We start from the raw sequence: 23,125 nt of genomic DNA, 5'->3' as shown, positions 1-23,125 counted from the left end.
TTATCTGGAGTAGAAGATGTGCTCATATTCGTTCAGGATGAGCTCCACTATCTGGTTCTGGAAGACCATGTGCATGGTGATGTTGGCTGACTCCGTCTCTTGCCGGAGCAGGGTGGGACCGAAGACGATGGCCACATTCTGCACAGTCATCCTGTTCTCCTCCCCAAACTCTATCACCCTGAGGAAGACAGAGAGGAGTACGATAACACATTCAACACGCTGTAGCTACTCAGATACACATTCTTCTCAGTGGAACTGGAATATGCAGAGAAGTATTAGTATGAATCAGAATCACATTTATTGTAGGCAGGTTTTCACAGACTTTTGGTGCATATAATAAATACGCCACAATAGACGGTGCAGGGACAAGACAAAACAACAAAAACAAACAACACCTTTATTGATCACACAGTGAGGCACACACACATCACATGGTGTATGCGGCAATGCCGAAACACACACAAATGGCTGGAGCGTCGACCGCTGAAAAATTTCTGCTGCTTTTACATGTATGTATGTATGCTGTTTGTGACATACTTGTGTAAATGGCCAAAGAGGAGTTCCATGGTGTCATGGTTTGCCGGAGGAAGAGACTTGACTAGCTCACGCATGTGAGACACTTTCAGGCTGTAATCAAAAGTTCCTGAAAACGGGAAAGAATGGTATTCAAAGTCTCAGTTCTTATGTTTCACTTTCACTACATTAATGAATTGGTAAAGATGGGAGTAATCGAAGCTGCTTACGGATGGCTGCGATGAATCTGTTGAAGTGGCTGAAGGGGAAGAGAGGCTCGCGCAGCTCTCTGAAGAATAACTTCAGCGCCCCGGTGATGACGTGGATGTCCTCCCACTGGCCGTCCTCCAGGTCCAGCTCCTCTACACAGCACAACGACATCACATCGCTATCAGCACATCACTATCATCACATTACTATCGTCATGTCACTATCAACACATCACTATCATCACATCACTATCACAACATCACTATCATCATATCACTATCATCACATCGCTATCATCACATCACTATCACAACATCACTAGCATCACATCACTATCATCACGTCACTACCATAATGTCACTATCATATCACATCACTATCATAGCACATAACTATCCTCACATCACTATCATCACATCATTATCCTCACATCACTATCATCACATCACTATCATCATATCACTATCATCACATCACATCATCACATCATTATCATCATATCACTATCATCATGTATCTATCATATCACATCACTATCATATCACATCCCTATCATCATATCACTATCATATCACATCACTATCATCACATTACTATCCTCACATCACTATCGTCACATCACTATCATCACATCACTATCACATAGCTATCATCACTAGCATATCACAAAACTATCATATCACATCCCTATCATCATATCACTATCACATCACTATCATCAAATCATTATCATCACATCACTATCATATCACAACACTATCATCACATCACTATCATATCACATCACTATCATATCATATCACTATCATCACATAATTATCCTCATATCACGATCATCACATTACTATCGAGGCACTGAGGGGGGGGGGCACTGGCTGAGTGCACTCAATTAATACAGCTGACACTGATGACATAATATTAAAGCAAGCTCAGATGGTAAAGAAGTTGGCATGTACCGTGATCTGCCTTGAAACGTAGTTTCTGAATGATGGCCAAGTTCCCACTGACCCTGTAGATTCCATCAATGTCCAGACCTGTCAACCCACGGCAGCAGTAGTGTGCTTAGTCGTTAAGATTTACACTATAAAAGAGACTTTGATGTGAATACAACACATATAATTTACCTCTTCTCTCAACCGCCTTGATGCATTTCTCCACAAAGCTGGGAATGGTGGTTCTCTCCTGGGCGCAGAGTGTGGCCAGATCACTCCCGAACACGTTGTCTGAGCCAGGGGACACATGGAGAACAGGGTTTAGTGTATCAGGACTAAAACAGAACTGTTCAGGCATCAACTGAAGCAAAGCACCGCACAAAATGCGACCTTTTGGGATTGATTTACATAGTCATATCATGATCAGTCATGACACATAGGACACATGAAAGGGCGGCGTTCTGCAGGTGCGTCAGCGAACCTCGGAAGTAGCCCTTCTCCTTGACGGCCTGCAGCGTGGGCCGCTTCATTAGGAACTTCATCAGCTTGGCACGGACATTCCACTGATCCGTCTCTCCGGAGGAGCTGACCACACTGGGCCTGGCTGAGGAGACACCACCCAACATCTCACTGGTGAATAAATACCACGGAACTTTAACTTCCAAGTTAATGAGAGGGGGTAGTCGATAGCTTACTTACACACTATCCTCTTGTTCTGGGGGCCTGGAGACCTATCTGACTGGAGATCTCTGTCTGTGCTTGAGGACTTCTCGCTGACATCCCTGTCGTCCTCCTCTGGCCGGTGCTCCTGGTAATCCTGACACAGACGGACAGACGTTAATACACACTGCACTGTACGCTTCACAGAGTAATACTGCACATCATTTTCCATTGTTGTATCGTTCTATATAGGACACAATCTTTACCAGTATGGATGATTTTAGAAATGGTTTCAAAACACATAGCCATGCATAAGTGAAAGGGTCTTACGAGCTGTCGGATGGTGTCGACTAGAACTTTGTGCCAATCAGTGATGATGCTCTCTGTGTCATACTGGACCAGGAACTCCATTCCATTTCGACTTTTCAACTATAGAAGCAACAGGGATATTTTAATCAAATGTTGCTCACCACTTTGGAACAAACGGTCTTGTTCTTGTTCACATACTTCTCAGACAACGGTTTGAAAGAAAACTGTTACAACATAATGCATACACATATTATGGGATAACAGTTAAACAATTTGACTCCTACCAACAGGAATTTCATTTTTTGAGTGCTTCATGTAAACGAAACAGCATACATGTCTCATAGCAACAAATTCACCACACCTCTAGAACATTCTTCTTGCTGGATTTGTCCTTCGGAGCCCAACCAATCATTGCCCCACGAAGGTCCAGGGCGACCTCTGGGACGATCTGACTGGTCTTGTTCTATGGAGAAAAACATGCCTGTTATATGAAACTGACAGCATTCCACAAAATCAGACACTCGAACAAAGCTCTGACTGTGTCATTATACCCTGAGGGCTTCTCTGTCCTGTCTCTGCCCTACTAGTACCACAACATCTTGCCTGGTACAATGTTAGTCTATGACACACTAATGACAGTCACACTACCTCAGATATTACAATATTACAAAGATTACAAGATTACATTGCACGCTTCATGTGTCTACACACGCTGTAAACAAATAAAAACAGACCAGTGGCTTCTTTTCTCTGCGTTCAGCATTCCCACCCTCAGAAATGTACAGAATGCACTATGTACCAGAGCAGAAATGTACAATCCCCACATCAAGAGAGAAATGCACAATCAGGTGAGAGTTTGAGTGATAGTAAGAAAGTAAGATAGTAAGAGTCTGTTATTAGTGCAGGTGCAGCTCATACCAAGGTTCCTGTAGCTGCAAACTTTGGGTCTTTGTGGAATATCAGGACTCCTCCATGCAAAACTGTCCAAGACTGAGCCCAGTTTTTCCTACGAGATACAGGAGTATATGTTTAGAATATTGCAGTGTAGAAAACCACGTGGTCCTCATGCATGACTGTCCCCTATCCCAAATCCATGGTTTGAAAGTAATTACTGATAATTCCATGGCTTGCTGTCATGTGGCCAGTGTGCAGATGAGGTAAGAATTACCTTACTCTTTTGCCGTTCTCTGACACTTTCGTTTTGTTGAGAATACCGGCTTTTTCTAAATGCTGAACCTAAAGGAAAGGATCCAAATATGGTAAAAGGTAAATGGACTGCATTTACTGTATATATCACCTTTACAATGGCCTCTTATTCACCCATTCACACACACATTCACACACCAGTGGTGGCAAGCTGCCATGCAAGGTGCTAGCCTGCTCATTGGGAACAATTTGGGGTTCAGTGTCTTCCCCAAGGACACTTCAACATGTCAACAGGAGGAGTCGGGATTCAAACCGCTGACCCTGCAGTCATTGGACGACCCGCTCTACCTCCTGAGCCACAGCCGTCCCTATAAAACTGTTTACTCCCCCCCCCCAAAAAAAAAAAAGCTTATATAAGCAGAGCACTCTAACAAAGTTCAAACAAATGCCATAACACAGAAATATGATTCTGATTGCATTGTTGATTACACACAAAATTGCACCAGTAAGCCACATGAGGACAGTGTTTCTCACGATATCCAATGTAACTCACAACATCCAATGGACAGATCTATCTATGCTTAGGTTTTGGGTTTTGAAGGTAAATGCGTATCTTTCTGTGTGTTCAATCCATGCCACACATGATAGACACATTGTGTTAAATATACAGTACCTCCTCACAAAGAAAATACAGCACTTGCCAGGTGATATTTATTTTGCACTCTGTACAACATACAGATACACACACACGCGCACACGCACGCGCGCACACACACACACACACACACACACACACATATATATATATATATATAGTACATGCAGAAAATGCACATCACATCACTGTCACAGGAAACAAATGCTCAGCCTTTGAGGTCACAATTATAAGCAGCATTATATATATATATATATATATATATATATATATATATATATATATATATATATATATATATATATACCTCATAGATATCATGAGCACATCATGCATTAATGGTCAAACTATCTATATGCTCTAGACCCACAGTATACTGCAGGAACCCAGAGGCCAGACAGTCAGCATTTCTCCAGAGTCTGAGGAGGCCGTCAGCCTTCAGGGAGAGACACAGAGCAGCATTCAGAGAGGCACAGGACAGTCAGGTCAGCTCCCGGGCTGCTCGGCAGATTGAGTTGAACCAGAGCTGATCTACGGTAATCATTATCAGCAGACCAGGCCACTCACACGTGTCTCTGGGGAGTTGCTGGCGCTGGAGCGCTCATTTCCGTGGTCCGAGGCATTCCTCCTGTGAGTCGGGTGGAACTTCTGCCCAATAGGAAGAGAATGGATGGCATGGTTACAGTATTATTATGGTATGGTTACAGTATTATTATGGTACGGTGGTTACAGTATTAGCACAGGTTCTCATCCATATTTAATACAATTAAAAAAGGCCACGTCATTCATTTTCAAAGTATGTATACTATAGTTGTCTTGGTAGCAACAATGACATTGTTTACAATCATGAATGCAGAATCAAGTCTACTTTAGATGCAGGCTACAAATTATTGTTATTGTTGTTACTGTATTTAAACTGTAACCAAATGGCCCATGGCGAACCCTAAAATAGAGCTACTATAGGCGGAGTCCCAGGTGCTGTGTCTCTGGTTGAGGAAACCATGTTTGAGAGTTGAGAGGGTCAGGTTCCTCACCTTCTGCCTGACTAGAGCTCTATGTCATAGCCAGATGCTACCGTGGCTAGCCCACAATCCCATTTCTCTTAAATCTCAACTGTAGAGGACTCTGGTGTGTGTGTGTGTGTGTGTGTGTGTGTGCATGTGTGTGTGTGAGTGTGTGCGTGCGTATGTGTGTGTGTGCGTGCGTGTGTTCGCGTGTGTGTGCGCGTGTGTGTGTGTGGTAGCACCCACCGCATCCTCGTGGCTGGTGCTGAGCTGAGCAGGGTTCATGGTGTGTCTCCAGTTTGTCATCATCGAGACACTGTCCGTGTCAACGCCGTTCCCCATCTTGGGCTGCCCGAACACTACGGGGGCCTGGGAGGGTAAAACCATACGGTAGGATTGAAACTGATATAATGAGGACCTTTGATCTAAAATTCCTACCATAGGGACGGTGTTTAACACAGGGTATGTTATCCGTACTGTTTGATGGTATCCTACTAGTAGTAGAAGTGTTAGTAGAAGCACCAGTAATTGTATGTGGCCATACACCAAGCATACTGTAGATAGAATGGTAAATCTGTCACTGTCCCCTCAGAACGACGACAGAAGAGCACATTTTTACCTCAGGCAGGTTCCACTGAGATCTGGTACCATCTTTCAAGTAGTAGTAGGTCTGCCCTTGATCGTCCAATGATTTAATCCACTGTCATAAACCACACCCACAAACATTTCCAGTTCAGCATTACCACGTACAGGTAGAGCTACCACTCCTGAGAAGACTTATTTATGTCAAAACATCATCCTATATACTTGTGTGCAAGAATGTCCACTTGACCAAATAGTACGGTATATTGTCTACAGTAACAGTAAGAATGTACAGTTCTACAGTAAGAATGTATTCATGTTGAGACTGCCCCACAGACACAGCTAGAAAGCAGCATGCTACATGTAGTATGGCATATTTTATCTCCATCCTGGTACCTGCTCGTGCGAGTGTTCACTAGTGAACACCCAGGTTCCGTCTGAGTCCACGAAGAGGTTCCATCCCGGCGGGGCGTTCCGGTCCAGGTTGGCCCGGGGGATGTGGCTGAAGGTGTACTCCTTACATAAGGAGACTGGAGCCACAACCAAGCGCTCCTCATGGAGCTGGGTCAGCTCTGCTGGAGGGGCAGGGTAGTCCTCCTCTGGCAGTGGAGGCTGGAGAGAGAGACAGAGAGACACACACACCCGCATACACACACGCACACACACACACACACACACACACATGCATACACAAACACAGAGACACATATGCACACACACACACACACACACACACACATGCATACACAAACACACACACACACACACCAACACAGAGACACATATGCACACACAGACACACACACACACACACACACACACAGAGATGCAGGAGTGTTACATTACAACAAGTGTTGCTTACAACGCTTACAACAGGTTGGGACATCAAATTGTGTTCCTCAAACAGATTTTGTCAAAGTTCCTCATTCTGATGCAGAACTGCTGGACACATGTAGAAGTTCCAACTCACAATCACAGTTGTATTACAGTTTTTTTTACAATTCCTTGCTAACCCTAGCATTAATTTCAGAACCTTGATGTCATTTTTCACAACTCGACACAAAACTCAAAAGTACAGGGTGGTGAATTGTGGATGGGCCTGAAACCAGGCTTGCATCTTGAGCATGGTGGAACCTTACATTATCACAATGACATAGGTCACGCCATCTGCTCCACAGACCTGAGCTCATCAATTTTACTGTAACATGAATTGTAACATGACAGGATTTTTTCTCCACATGGAGGTGCAAGGTGCATGATAGGCGCCCACACAAATGTCAGTCACCCTTCTCCAGGCCATGGATGACGCATGCAATGACATCACAGCAGACCAGTGTCAAGCCTGGATTCATAATGCCAGCAGATTTTTTCCAAGATGTTCGGCTAATGAAAACATCAACGGAGGATTCACCCTTTCCTCACTAATGAAACGGCACAGGTGCTCATCTAGGCCCTGTCATCTCCCACCTGGACTACTTCAACTCCCTCCTTGCTGGGACCCCGGTGTCAGTCATTAAAACCCTGGAACTTGTTCAGAAAGCTGCTGCTCACCACCCCAAGTTCTCCCATGCAACTTCCCTTCTCCGTTCCCTACACTGGCTCCCTGTGGCAGCTAGCATCCAGTTTAAAACTCTGGCGCTAACCTACAGGGCAATGAAAGGAACAGCCCCCTCCTACCTTCAGGCCATGGTCAAACCCTATACCCCCCTATACCCCTACGCTCTGCTACATTGGGGCAACTGGTTTCCCCGTCACTCCGAGGCCCCTGCGGTCAATCGACACGGTCACGGCTCTTCTCTGTCCTGGCCCTGCAGTGGTGGAACGAACTGCCCACTGACGTCAGGACAGCAGAGTCACTGCCCATCTTTCGTCGCAGGCTCAAAACTCATCTCTTCAAGGAGTACTACAACGATCCTCCCTCTTAAGCACCTATTGTATTTTCGACTGCTATTCTTGCACTTTGCCTTCAGCACTAGATTATGCTCTTAGTCACTTGTTTTAGAAAGAAGATGCACTTGTGAGTTCTGGCAAGTAGCAGTACATTGGCTTTTCGTACGTTAAATGCAATTATTGTTAGTCACTTTGGATAAAAACATCTGCTAAATGACTATAATGTAATGTAATGTAATGGATAGAAATTAGTACAGTAATGAATCCTTTTTGGATTGATTACTGTACTGTGATTTTTTTTACATGTTTTACAGTACTGTAGTTTTTTTCTTTTTTTGTAGCCAATTATTTTTGCTTTGAAATCTATGTTGTATTTCTTCAATACGTTTCAGTTAACCGTGTGTTACAGTGATGTAGTACCATAATGAGACATAATTCACATATTTTGCACTACAATATTTAATGATTGTTCAAAGTAATAAACAATGAAACTATCTGTATCTTGTGTGGGTGATCTAAATTAAGTTCATATGGTATTTCATTATACAATGCATTATTTGAAAGTGATTCTGCAGGTGTAAGGTTTCCTTAAAGATATGGATGCACAATGCAATGTTTTGAGCATTGGACAACCTGTGTTACAAGGGATGACTGTTTTGTGTCTTGAGTTGTGAAAAATGACATCAAGGTTCTGAAATTAGTGCTAAAGGGATTGTAAAAAAAACAAAACTGTATCTAGCTAAGACCCCGTAGCATTTGAATGAGGCCAGTGTCTAACTAAAATATGTCAGTTCTTGTAGGAATAATTTATTATGTCTCAAGACAAGAGCTCAGAGCGCTCTGTACAGTAGGTGCAAGCGACTTACAGAAAGTCCATTAAAGGCCCATAATCATAAGAGTGTGGCATTTACAGATCTCCCCCAGGTGGAGCTAAAATGGGAGCAGGAGAGGCTCTAAGTGGAGCAGCCAGGCCTCTTACCGGCAGGTCCCCCTGGGGCCCGTACCCACCCAGGGCCTCCATCTGACAGGGAGAGAGGCTTAGTGGCTCTGGGGGCTCCCAAGACGTCTCCCCCGACACCGGGTTGTGGAAGTAGTGACGACCGCTGGTCTCATCCAACAGCTGCTCCCAGTCGGGTGTCCACGCCGCCGGGGAGGGAGGGAAGGTGACGGGGGACAGTGCCAGTGGGGACTGGGAGGGCGAGGGTGTGTACGGCTCTTCTGCGGTCGCCTCGTGGTCTATGAGGAGGGGGAGAGGGTCTAAGGGGTTGTCCCAGGTGGTGCGCCCCGTGGCCTGGTGGTAGTAGTACTCCTGTCCGCTCTCCTGGTCAGTGTGCACCTCCCATCCCTCAGCATCCAGAAACGGCGAGCAGGGGGGGGGGGGGGAGGGGGAGGGGCAACTCGTCGGAGATGCTTCGGCGGAGATCTGCTACATTGGCGTACACAGCGTCCTCGTCGCTCTCATCCTCCACCTTGAAATAATTAGATATGTAGATTCAAAGATGTCAGCTAGCATTTAATACTCATATAGTAGCTTTAATGTAATCACCAGTAGACAGTAGTACACTCCAGGCTGCTGAAATGCCTCATGCCACAAACAAGTCAAGCCCCAGAACTCAGCCACCATAGTGTCTTGGCTTCTAGCCAGGCAGATGTATGTAGATGAAAGTATAGCAGTTCATATTTCTAAAGAGATATGAGGGGCTCTCACGTATAGCTGTCAGGGTGACAGGGGTACAGACACTGTCTTCCGGCTCACAGTGAGCACAGGAAGTAGCCTAAAGCGCTTCTTTACAAGAGCTTAACTGCTCAAGACCACAGACCACAGGCGTTAGAGATGTTACGGTAAGAACATTTCACATCTCCATTATATTGACCAAAATTATGACGCTTATCAGTATTATTGTGGTATTGTTAAAAGGTGCTGAAAATGTTCAAAAACTGATACAGACACTGAAATCATTTCACCAAGTTTTATATTGAAAACCACAAATAAAATTAGCAGCACTAAGCACCTTTTGTTTGCATAAACATTAAAATAATGCGTCTTGGAGACTGTTGCTAACTTTGGTTGATGTTGGACAGTATTTACAGTGTGTCTTTCAAAACTCAGAAATCAAACACGGTTTTAATGATTATTTGATCGCAAAAAATGTAATCGAATTTTATAGCGGTTTACCATTATACCGGTTATCGTTACATCCCTAATGTGCATCTTACCATGATCACCACCAATACTTGGCTATTTCCAGACACCCACAGACCAGCCATGTCACTGACCCTGCCCTCCCATGCAGTGGTTTACAGAGGCCACAAGGCACTGATGTGTGCAGAGGATGCATACGTGTGTCTTGAGGTCCTTTTTCTCCGATTACAAAAAGGAACAATAAACACACTGAATCCATGTATAGTAATTGATATTGGCTGATATAATTGTGCCTTCATACAAAACTAGAGGTACACGTACACCTAATCCAAATAAGCGTCAAGGTCACGGTTGATTTGGTTCAAATAATACAGTACTAGTGAGAAGTACAGCACTAGTGAGAAGTACAGTACTAGTGAGAAGCAATGGGTGTGAATGGCTACTGTACTTCTGTCTGCACTCGCTACTCTAGAGTCTGGCATACTGGTTCATCACCCTTGACATGATTCATTATAAAATAAAATAAAAAATGACCTCATCTGTTCCTGAAGTTCCAGTGGCCAAAGTTTCACCTGTGTCCCAAGCTGATGTTTCGGCCTGATTCCCAGACGCATGGGATATTCCGCAGAGAAGCCACCATATACTATCCTCATCCTGTCATTGTATGGATGTGACTTCATACTGTTATTATTGTTATATTGTCACTGCTGTATGTTGTTTTTATATTGTTTTATATTGTTTATGACGTATGCTATGTATGCTATGTAACCAGGGCATATGCTATGTAACCAGGGCATATGCTATGTAACCAGGGCACCATTGTAAATGAGACATCTCAATGGGCTCCCTTGCTATAAATAAAGGCAAAATAAATTAATAAATATATAAATAAGTAAATTAATAAAAATCATGGAACTGAGAGACAATGAAGCTACTTTAACCCTACCTCAGGACCATCGCACACACACACACACACACACACACACACACACACACACACACACACACACACACACACACACACACACACACAGCCAGGCTATATTTACCAAGACCTCAATTTGGGGTGTGTTCTATTTCAGCATCACTTTATAGAAGTCACAGGTGTGACCCATTATTCATTCTCAGAGGGAAACTGAGTTCTAGCAGACATACAATAATACGTGGTAGATTTGAGTTCATACCTAGAGCCTTTATAGTAAGTCATTATCCTGAGTCTACTGCTTAACCCCCACACAACTGGACAACTGACTCCAACATAGTGTGACTGTAAAAAAAGATGGATACTCTCATTTCCGCAGAACAGATTTTGGGTTGAATGTCCCTGCTCTCTGGAAAGACAGTCACCACAGGGAACACCCTAGACTAAAAATACACAAACCAACAGTGAGAACTGGAGAAACTATGACTGCAAACTCAAGGTAGGAGCAATCACCCTCTTTAACCTTTAGACCAAGAGAGCTTAGTTAGCTTAATCTAAGGTTAGGGACTAATGTACTGTAACCCTGAAGCATGTATCGCTGTTTAGCCTCCTCACTTCAAAACAGGAAAAGCATTCTACAGTTGACGCCATATCCGTGTTTCACAGAGAGCAAGCAGGAAGCTAGAACGATGAAAAGGGCATAGTCATCAGATGCTGATCCCAGAGTGAACTATTACCAGTATATAGCCATATTATAGCATTAATCCTGATACAGTAGGTCTACAACATCCCAGTACACTGTCCGGTTTACAGCTGAGCTGTGGACCTACCTGAGGGGCCATTGGCAGAGTCAAGCCCCCCCTGGGCTGGTAACCTTGCTGGACCTTGGAGTATAAATCCACCATGTTTATGTTATTCCAAGGAGAAGAGCCATCAAGCTGACTAGAGAACAGCTATGCTGCCCATCAAACTGAGCTGCTGCTCTGAGCTGACTAGGGATGAGGCAGGCACACACATATCCTCCAAAAATACGAACACACCCTCACACACACATCCTCTCTTAACAGCTGTGCCTGCCTCTGACCAATCACAGTTACAGATACAGAGAAAGGAGAACTGCCTACTTTGTTGACAAGGGAAGGGAGTGTGTGTGTGTGTGTGTGTGTGTGTGTGTGTGTGTGTGTGTGTGTGTGTGTGTGTGCGTGTGTGTGTGTGTATGAGGGGAGGAGAGGAAGGAGAGAAAATTGAGCGGACAGGTTGTTTCACCCTACTTCCTGTCTGCCTTACCAGGCTATGAAAAAGGATCCTCTAGAAAGTGCATGCATGTGATAATAAATTAGATTGTGAATGAAGCTGAGGCTGAACCAAGAGGAGCCTGAAAGAAACCTCTTTGGATGACGAGCATGAGCGAGCTGTGAAATATCTATATATCTATCTATCTATCTGTCTGTCTGTCTGCATTTTGATGGCATGGCCCCTTTAAGAGAGTTGAGACAGATATAGTGCCTTGTTTCAAAGGCAATTATAATAACCCTGCACCCCCACCTCCCTCCAGAAATACCACACAGCCACAGTAATACAAACACCTACAGGCACACACACAAACAAACCTACTCTTAGGACACCTGAGACGGGTTACATTTTGCAAATTAATTAGCCTAGGCTCTGAAAACTGAACAGTTCATGCAAGCCAGCTTGACATCAAGATACTGTAGATCAGATTTATGCCCGTTCAAAATTTACTTGCCATGAAACAACTAATCTAATCTATCTATCTATCTATCTATCTATCTATCTATCTATCTATCTATCTATCTATCTATCTATCTATCTATCTATCAAATATCAATTGATATTGATTAAATCAGCTGCCCATATAGCATACTCTTTCGGGCTGCACATGTATAGAAAGCATTACTCACAACACCAGGGCAAGATAAATCAACTAAATCATCAACTCCAGCGTACACCGCAAACCCAATCAAACTATTTTTCTTTCATGTCACAAACTGAAAGGACAACTGAAGAAACCATTACAACTCTGATTCAACAGTGTTGAGCAACCAACTATTGATCTGACTGCAGATAAGATTTACCTTTACGATTTTTAGTATGCCTGTTGAAAATGCACTTTCCATGACAGTTATGCCAGCCTCCCATCATATCCCCCCAGAAGCCGAGATATGCATATCGAAAAGGCCATCATAGAGAATGAATTGGGTAATGTATTGTACAAACCGAATGACAGTCAATGAGCGGTTATTCTCCATGCTTATAACGGCACTAATCGACTCCAAACTCTGCAGCAGCTGTAGGCCAAGAGGAATCCGATGATGTCCACCTCTTGACATTTGGTCGATTTTACTGATAGCCAAATCAACGGGAAGACGACCAGTTTCATGCAAGTGGTACATGATTCCACACATGTTCATCAACTCAGCTGCCATCCCAGTAATGTATATCAAACAAATCCTGTTCATTCAGTATTTTGACCTTTCTTTATTCCTACAGTAAGCTAGAATGCTAAAGACAGGCTAGCTGTAGGTAGCTAGCTGGTAGCATTGTAAGCTGCCCCTAAATATCATGGATCTTGGTATGGGGTTGACCTGTAGCACTGGACGGGAGTGTATCCTACCGCACAGAACTACTTTTTACCGGACAGCGGTAAAAAGAGAGAACCACTGATCCAAACAACTTCACAGGCAACACTGCACGTTCTAGGGTCCTGGGAAGTACAGCTGCTGAATGTCAACTTCATACGTCGGCCGGTTGTTGAGATAATCATGGGCACCGTACGTTGACAGATAAGACACAAAATGTGTCATTATAGAGTAGGTGTGCGACTTTTACAACAGCGCAAGCTCTGTACCTTCTCGTAACTGAAACAGTAGAAATATTACTGTATAAAGCTATTACTGTATAAGGCTAACCCCAGGACATGGCCTTGCCTGGGTTAAAACGACAGAGCTGGTGTATGTCTGAAACAGGACCTGGGGTTACATCCATGCACCTAACTAACTAACTAACTAACTAACTAACTAAGGTGTATGGTTGTCACCAGCAACTGGGTTTTCCAGGCAGGTGGTTGGGAGTCACACTTTGCATATTGTTGACATCCATGGGCTTTGATGTGGCTGAGGTATTTTCACCCAGAGGTTGGTGAGTAACCCCAAGTGAGCTGCATGGTCACTCCCTTTAGTTCCTGGAACAACCTAACATTTTTGTTATTCAAATGTGCCTGGGGACGGTTTCTTACTCTCTCTCTCGCACACACACACACACGCACACATACTGTAGACACACACACACACACACACACGCACACACACACATACTGTACACACACACATACACACTGTACACACACACACTACATAAGCACAGTTGTCAGTGGTTCAGCCTGGTAGATTTGGATGATTTCAAACATCAACAATCCAGATACCATTCAATATGTTTTTCTGTCAAAGTCAATAGTCAGTGTAGCCTTCGTTGACTTACTTATTCGTTGAGGATTTGAGTTAGTTTTCAAATGTAGGCTAATGCTATTCCATGAATATTTCTCTATTCAAATCATGTTGCTTTCAACATAATGAACTTGACTAAACAGAAAACACTACGGGCATCGGGTACCTCTATATGATGCTAATATGGCTCTTCAAAAAGAGGCTGTTTCAATTTTTGCAGTAGACAGCCCCCATTGCACAGAGCGGTATGCTTGTTGATTACTTAACCACATTAGCAATCGTCCAATCAAACAATGGGGGAGCAAATTGTGGCCCAAATCACACCAGGAAACACAGTCGGGCCATTGAACCAGTCTGTTACATCACTCCTCATGGCCTAGAATCCTGGATTGCACGCCCAGAGAATGCAGCATGTGGAATTCTACTTCTGGAGAACAGGCCTTATCACTTCCCTGTCTCCTCACCCCGGGCTGCAGGACACCTCTCTGCATCCTGGGGAGCTGACCTGCTCTGATAGAATTGGCACACGGCACAGCTCTCTGGCTGAGAGACATTAGTGACACAGAGGAACTGTCTGATAGTTATATATAACGTGCTGTTATAAATAATCTAAATTAGAGGTGTTAAAATTCATGATATACACAGTAATCTACAAGGAGAATGAATTACAAACATTAAACACATTCCATTCCAGAGATATAATAATCCTCTGACACACCTGACACTGATGTATAATAAGCATCTGATACATCTGACACTCAGGTATAATAATCCTCTGACACACCTGACACTGATGTATAAGCTTCTGACACACCTGACACTGATGCATAAGCTTCTGACACACCTGACACTGATGTATAATAAGCCTCTGATACACCTGACACTGATGTATAATAAGCCTCTGACACACCGGACACAGGTATAATAAGTCTCTGACACACCTGACACTGAGGTATAATAAGTCTCTGACACACCTGACACTGAGGTATAATAAGCCTCTGATACACCTGACACTGAGGTATAATAAGTCTCTGACACACCTGACACTGAGGTATAATAAGCCTCTGACACACCTGACACAGGTATAATAAGCCTCTGATACACCTGACACAGGTATAATAAGTCTCTGACACACCTGACACTGAGGTATAATAAGTCTCTGACACACCTGATACTGAGGTATAATAAGCCTCTGATACACCTGACACAGGTATAATAAGCCTCTGATACACCTGACACAGGTATAATAAGTCTCTGACACACCTGACACTGAGGTATAATAAGTCTCTGACACACCTGACACTGAGGTATAATAAGCCTCTGATACACCTGGCACTGAGGTATAATAAGCCTCTGATACATCTGACACTGAGGTATAATAAGGTATAATAAGCATCTGATACATCTGACACTGAGGTATAATAGGTCTCTGACACACCTGACACTGATGTATAATAAGCCTCTGACACACCTGACACTGAGGTTCCTCATACATGCATGAAGGCAGTCAATGCCCCCCTAGAGGACACAAACCACATGACAGCCAGGCACCTATAAACATGCTGACTTTCGAGTTCCCAATCTCAATGGCTAGCACAGAGCAATCATGTGGATCTTCCTCCGAGGATGAGCTGAACACATGTAGCCTACAAAAATGTCTGCTTTGATCTCTTTCTCTCTTGCATCTATAGTTTACTCCAAAAGTATTTTGACATTTTATTTATTTATGTATTTATTTATTTGTTATTTATTTAGACACAATCACCATGGGGTTAAAGTACAGACGGTTAGATTTTTTTTTCTCTTGGACAGATGAACAATATGTACAATACATTTATTACTTTATTTTATTTTGGTGTAACCTTTCTTTATACCAAGGTCTCTTGGTACTGTATAAAGGAACCTTTTACTTTGAGTGCTCAGCCTTTGCCTGCGATGACTGCCTTGTATGTCCAAACCACAACACCATCCCTACCATGTTTTAGAGACGAGGGGATATGCTTTGGATCACGAGCCGTTGTATTTTCTCCACACTTGCCTCTTTCTAGTACTCCTCTACTAGTATATCTTTGCCTTCTCTGTTCAGAAAACTTTGTTCCAGAATTCTGCAGCTCTCCTAAGTTATTTCTAGCGAACTGTAGCCTCCTAAACCAAGTCTTCTCAATATTTGCACTAGCCCAACAATAAACAACTACAGTATATCCCCTATCAGCACAGCTACTACAGCAGCCACAAGCTCTGAAGCTGGAAAGCTCACACCAAATCACATGGTGGAACCAAATAAACAATTGACAACTGAGTCGCCGGTCCTTCCCCTGAACTGTCTGTGTTCCGGCAGAGTCAGAACAGACAGGCCCTGTGTTGGTTTAATTACGGTTGACCCTGTGTTCCGTCTGTCACATTACCTGTTTGAGCAGTTTCCTGGCACCTGATGTGGTCTGATCCAGAGTGGCAGCTGCTTGACGGTGTTGCTACTCAGAGGCTGCGCAGCGGGTCCCCAGAGCCTCTCTCCCGATTACAGCACGGGGGAATGGATGGACGCATGCGAGTTGAACACAGGAACTTGCCAGAGTGTGGAGGGGCTGAGATATGCAGAACCACAAAACGCCGGTCTACCTCTCTCTCTCCCTCACATTAAATCTGTGGGACGAGAATGCCTGAAGCGTTTAAGCTATCGGTGGATGATTATTTGGGCCAAAGGCAGAGAAGTGCTCCATATTCAGTTGCTCCATATTTAAAGACAAACTTTACAATCTGGCTTTGTGTATTAATGCAACACATTAGATGCATGCCAATATAGGCTATTCCTAAACACTTCTAGCAGTAACCCGACAACAAACTAGACAACTGTCCATTAGAAGTTCAAAGAATGCAACAAATAAACCTGATAACCAATCAAAGTACTGAAATCCCTTGTCAGCATTGTCGCTACAACTGATCCAGCTGTACTAAAAATTCTACATATCTCAGGAATGTGAGACATGACACAATCATGGATACAGAGAACATGGCCTACAGGTTTCGTCATTGTCTGTACAGCCAGTCACCAATATTAGCCATGGCTTTGGCGTCAGCCAATTGGGATCCTCCAGAATGGATATGACCTCTTTCTATACTTCTATTAATCAGAAGTTACAAAATAGGCCTAATTATATTAAAAGTCATGTCATAAATATGTAACCTGTTACCTGACATGTCTTTGAAAATGGTTGACAGATCTGGGGTGTGAAAGCAGTAAAGGATAGATTAAACAGAGTAAGCCTACAGAGAGAAGGTCTAATAATGGAACAAGTCACCAAAAAAAAGTGTAGGCCTAGGCTACATAGCTACAGCTAATAATTCCATAACAGCCATGCCAGGAAGCCCAAAAGCTTAAGACCGTTCCTACTGACACTGGTCACAACTGCAAATCCAAATGAGTCCAACAAATGAAAAAACAATTAAGTCACATAATAAAGTTACCTATATTTGGGTTAACTGCTAGTGTGCATACCATACACAGGCTACACACCATACACTGTAAGGCCCACACAGTTCATAGCACGGCTGGCACCTAAGCTCTGCACCTCTTCAGCTAAACCCCACACATCACCATGGAGACCAGCCCTCTATTGTGGGGGAAGTAGGGCTCCACTTGAGGGGTCCTGGCACGTCCACATGGCCCCAGCTCTTGTCCAGCAGTGGGACTGAAGGGATCATTCATTCCCCAGAGGAGCATAAAAAGAAACTGTCCGTCTGCCTTTAGGAATGTAGGCTACCATGGTTCAGAAAAAAACACATAAGACTGAAATGTTTTAACTCGCCTAATAACTAAAATGTAGGCCTAACATAACATTGGAAAAGGTAGCATTCATACTCGCTGTAGATTTGTTGTAGGCTACAACTGGCCTATTGAAATCCAATATTCGCTCAAGCAAACAAGGTGACTAATTAATTACGGTCGGTGTTAAGTCACTACTCCCTGACGTCATTCACTGTAGCCTACCTTAGGTGCGGCAGCTAGTTCTCAGGCGCGAAACACACCAACTATAAAATTGCTATTTGCCATTAGTGTCCTTGCGCCAACTTAATATTGTAGTTTTACGTCATCGATGCTCTGAAAACCAGGTATCCACCTACAGTAACAGCTGGAACCAGCCGTTTGGGAGTGGCTGGCAAGTTTCTGATTAACTCCTTTCTTTGTTGGTTGTCGACTCGAACCAGCCGATCTAACCTGTTTATAACTTGTTTATAAACTGTTGTTTCCCATGGCTAAGGCTTCTCTACAGCTCCACCTCAAGGGACCGTAGGCTTGTTGGCTAAAATGCGTAAGCAAGTTAAACAATGAAAACCCATAGCCTACCTAGAACCAGAACATGAAAAGATCCCACAGATAGTTCCAGGATAGAAGTTCAATCAGCTGCTTTCTGCAGAATTCTAGGGGAACCTCTCACCCCATGGAGATGAGGAGGGTGTATTCATATGTAGATGAGCTGGAACAGACCAACCATGGCATCTAGCCAATATCCCATAGACCTAAACAGATCCAGAATACTTGTATCATAATAAAAAATATTATTAGGTTAGCCAAAATCTATTTCTTGCTATGTGAGTTCAATAGACTATCCTAGGTTACATCAACCTTTGGGTTTTCTCCACTCTGTTAATTCTTGCAAATATACACACATTATTATGTTAAAACCTTTGCCTTTATGCCATAAATAAATTTATAGCCTATTAATCTATGATCTATTATATCAAGAGTGCTATACTTTATTGTTTACATATTATTTACATAGCCCATAAAGTTTATGGGCTATGTAAATAATATGTAAACAATAAAGTATAGCACTCTTGATATAATAGATCATAGATTAATAGGCTATAAATCACAAGTAAATGAACCAAGCTCTAAGAGAGAGCAGTGCCATTCAATTCACACAGGTGCATTCTACGGCCTAAATTACCTATGTAGTCTACCATGTGTCTTTAATGCCGATCACAAGGCTGACTGGAAGCGTCTTTTGATTAATCTTTTTAGTGATACTTGACTGAATGTGATAGCCTACAGTTTGTGATTAATTTGCTGGGACCTATTTAACGCAAGGCCTGGGAAATGTGACAAAAGTCAAGTCCCAGTCCCAGTTTTCCTTCCTGGGCCTCCCCAGGGTGCATACACAGTTCTGTAAATCAAGGAAAAGATTGTCCCTCCCCTTTTCTTAAAAATAAACCCCATCTAGTCACTTCAACTGTTCCTTTCCACACTGGAAGTAATGGAAAGATTGCTATAATAGTAGTTCCCCTTCCCACATTTTTCACTGATAAAAGAGCTCCGTGGTGAGTCAACCTGATCAAACAGCACCCTCTAGTGCCCAAGGCTAATGATGACAACAACAACAACAACTGTGATATCCACATTTTTGCTCTGTTCTATTGTTCATGTTTCATTACATTCAAAAACATATCATACACATCACTCATTAAAGTGCAATAGTGGTATGCATGTATGGCAACGCACAAGAGTCATCATAATCTTACCTGATGTTTGAGAGAAGGGCCCGTCATGTGAGCTGGTCCCATTGCCTGACCCAGACTCAATGATTGTGATGGCGCCGTTTCAGTCGAAGCCGGAGATCTAGGCAATACTGGAGGTGGAAGATCTGCCATCTCTGGGGTCTGTATATCTAGTATAGTCTTGTTGATATCTGAGTCGTGGGATAGGACAGACTGCGGATCGCCCAGTGACTCTGTCTGGCCCTCAGAGCTCCGTAGTTCAGCTTCGTCCTTCACAAGGGGTTGGCTGGCTGAATCCATCTGGAGAAGTCCACTTGGGGACTTGGGGGGAATGTGAGGCAGCGGACAGTTGTGCTCCGAGTAACTGGCGCTTGGACTTTCTGAAGTGAAGGTAAACCCTGGAATTAAACTGTGTCTATTTAGATGATGTGGTGGGATGTTTCCAAACCTGTCAGGCATCTGTCGTCCAAGCACAGGCTGCCTGTGATCCAACGTCTCGATGTTACTGAACCCTCCGAAGTAACCGAACGTGGACATTCTGTGAGCATGATTCTGAAATGCATAAACCTTTGGTATGCTATCTGACCTTGTGCGTGGAGTATCCACCAGCTCTCTGTCAGTCAGTACGTCCGGGGACGTCAGGCTCCTGGGATTGGGGTCCAGGGCTTGACAGTCCGAGGGGAGCTCCCTCACATACTGGGCAGGGACGTAGAAGGGCTTCGTCTGCTGGTCCTTGCGTACGTGCCACCAGTGGTCGTTGGTCTTGGCCACCAGGATGTACCTCTCATTGGGCACGATGTACACAAGCCTCCCGTCCTGGGCTGTGTACTGGTATTCATACTCCACCAACACCAGCTCCATCCTCCAGGCTGGCAGCCTAGGAGACCTCTGTACTGTAGAGATGCCGTCAGCACAGAAGAGGGGTCATTGTAAAGCTGGAAAACAGTAGATGTGCTTAGTGCGCTTATGTAACTTTATGTCTAAACAAATTCTTCAGCCAGAGAAGTCACAAAGTTTTAGAACCACATACTTCATTAATGTAACTGTATCATCTACTTGCCCTCTATCCCAATCTGCCTGACGTTATCATAATGAATGGACGTGGTTGCGTGATTCCAATTCAAGCAAAACTGAATAATGCACAGACATCTGCAAGGTCCCATCCATTCTAATGCACAGACATATGCACAGACATCTGCAAAAGTCCCATTCATTCGAATGCACAAACTTCTACACAGGTCCCATTCAATCTAATGCACTGATATCTGCACAGGTCCCATTAATTTTAATGCACATATATCTGCAAAGGTCCCATTCATTCTAATGCACAGACATCTGCAAAGGTCCCATTCACTCTAATAAACAGGCATCTGCAAAGGTCCCATTCTTTCTGTACAATATGCTAGCTGCTGCAGGCCTACAGGAAGTTGACATTTGCACTGCACCTCTGTACACCTAACACCACCAAATCAAACTTGACTGACTGTACCCACAGAACAGGAAGCCTGCGCCAACCCCGGGGTGAATGTCAAACCAACATCGCGATGCAACCTCAGTGACCCATACACAGTTAGGCCCTCGGATTCACTTCTCCTATTCCAGCTTCCACTATGACAGTTGTCGCACTATGGTTAGACAGTCCATTCTCCGAACATGATAATATCAATGCCAAGTGAATGGACATTTAATTAAGTATTCCCATAATAATCACTGACTTCCATAACCAATACTGACGTACAAGTGTGAGAGTGAAACATGTTATATGGGGAAATCCTTTCCACATCAAAAGAAAACAATCAATAATGAACAAGACATGATGCACAAGTTTGAATATGACTTGAGGCGTCACTCAGAAAAACTTTACACACACTGACATTGCCTATATCAGAAATACAATACACACACACTGACAACATCAGAAATACTACAAACACACACTGACAATACCTACAGTACATCAGAAAAACTATACACACACATTACCTACACACACTAGCATCACCTACATCAGAAATACTACACACACACACACACTGACAATATCTACATCAGAAATTCTATACACACACTGACAATACCTACATCATTTTGACATTCAATAATTTCATTCAAGGCTTGATGACAGACAGATCAGTACCTGTGGCAGCCAGGAGTACCAACGTCTTCTGTTTAGTGGGCTCTTGGCATCAGTGAAAGGTTATCAAACATTTGTTTCAGCTTCCCTCAGAAAACACAGGCTCTTCTCCATTGTCTCCCATATATAATATCTATACTGGCTTCTGCCCAGTAACGCCTGTGTTGTTGATCACAGGGAACACTCTGCTGTCATGAACTACATGCTTCAACCTGCCTGCCTCTGTCTCATTTCCTGTACGAGGCACAGCATCACTTAAAGTGGGATAGGCTGAGAGACAGGAAGACAAGCAGTGCTGTGACAAAATGGAAGGCTTCACAAATATGAGAACAACATGAGCGTGAGATGTCATTTCCCCTCTTTTTTTTACCCACAAGGGAAGAGAAAATGGAGCTGCAGGCCTAAATAAGTTTCTCAAATTACAAAAAAATATCCACTCATTCACCCTCTTTTCTCTGTGGCCTCTATACACATTGCAGGTCTGACCCCTGGGCAGAAGCTTGAATAACACAAGGGCAGGCGTAAAAAAAACTCATAAAAGTTGGAGTTAGAATCGGTGGTTTGTGTAGAGTGCAGCTCTTAGTTCCTCATTTGTCTCTCTTGAATTATATGGGCCTCAATTCTTCTGAGCCGATACTGTTAGAAAGGAAATGCTAACTAGGGCTGCAAGCAGCAGTGAACGGGCCCTCGCACCCCACACGTGTCGGGGTGCGGCGCCGTTAAAGGGTGTGCTATTTTGGTGTCCAGTACTGAGAGAAACTTCCTGTCACCAGTAGTTGGCACTCTAAGCGTGACTCAATACCGACGCATAGATGTGTTCAGGACGGTACCTTGATGAAGCGTGAGAAATGTTGTGTAAATCGGACAATGTATGTAGGAGTTGTGATGACTTCCTGCTTGACCTGTAGGCGGCGCTATAAGTATGACTCAATACTGACCTACAGATGTGTTCAGGACGCGACCTTCATCAAGCGTGAGCAATTTGGGGTAAATTGGATAATGTATGTAGGAGTTATGAGGACTTCCTGTAAGCAGTAGGTGGCGCTATAAGTATGACTCAATGCTGAT

The 23,125-nt window shown here is 43.6% G+C and overlaps 1 protein-coding gene across 1 annotated transcript; it reads right to left on the bottom strand.

Annotated features, from left to right (window-relative positions):
* LOC311323832 (rho GTPase-activating protein 27-like) lies at window positions 1-20,784 on the bottom strand (the record flags this gene model as incomplete). Its single annotated transcript, XM_084456132.1, is given in 20 exon segments — window positions 1-178; window positions 538-643; window positions 744-875; window positions 1,680-1,757; window positions 1,848-1,946; window positions 2,137-2,259; window positions 2,355-2,472; window positions 2,646-2,744; window positions 2,986-3,087; window positions 3,543-3,630; window positions 3,793-3,860; window positions 4,796-4,861; window positions 4,993-5,073; window positions 5,676-5,798; window positions 6,049-6,129; window positions 6,408-6,623; window positions 8,912-8,938; window positions 8,941-9,300; window positions 9,302-9,370; window positions 20,551-20,784. Coding segments are annotated over 20 exon segments (2,448 nt in total).
* Window positions 20,785-23,125: the final 2,341 nt, after the last annotated feature.

This window comes from Borostomias antarcticus, assembly GCF_949987555.1.
Source record: "Borostomias antarcticus genome assembly, chromosome: 22".
Classification (NCBI taxonomy): domain Eukaryota; kingdom Metazoa; phylum Chordata; class Actinopteri; order Stomiiformes; family Stomiidae; genus Borostomias; species Borostomias antarcticus.
The sequence above is the reverse complement of the archived record's forward strand: the minus strand, read 5'-3'. Positions and strand labels throughout refer to the sequence as shown.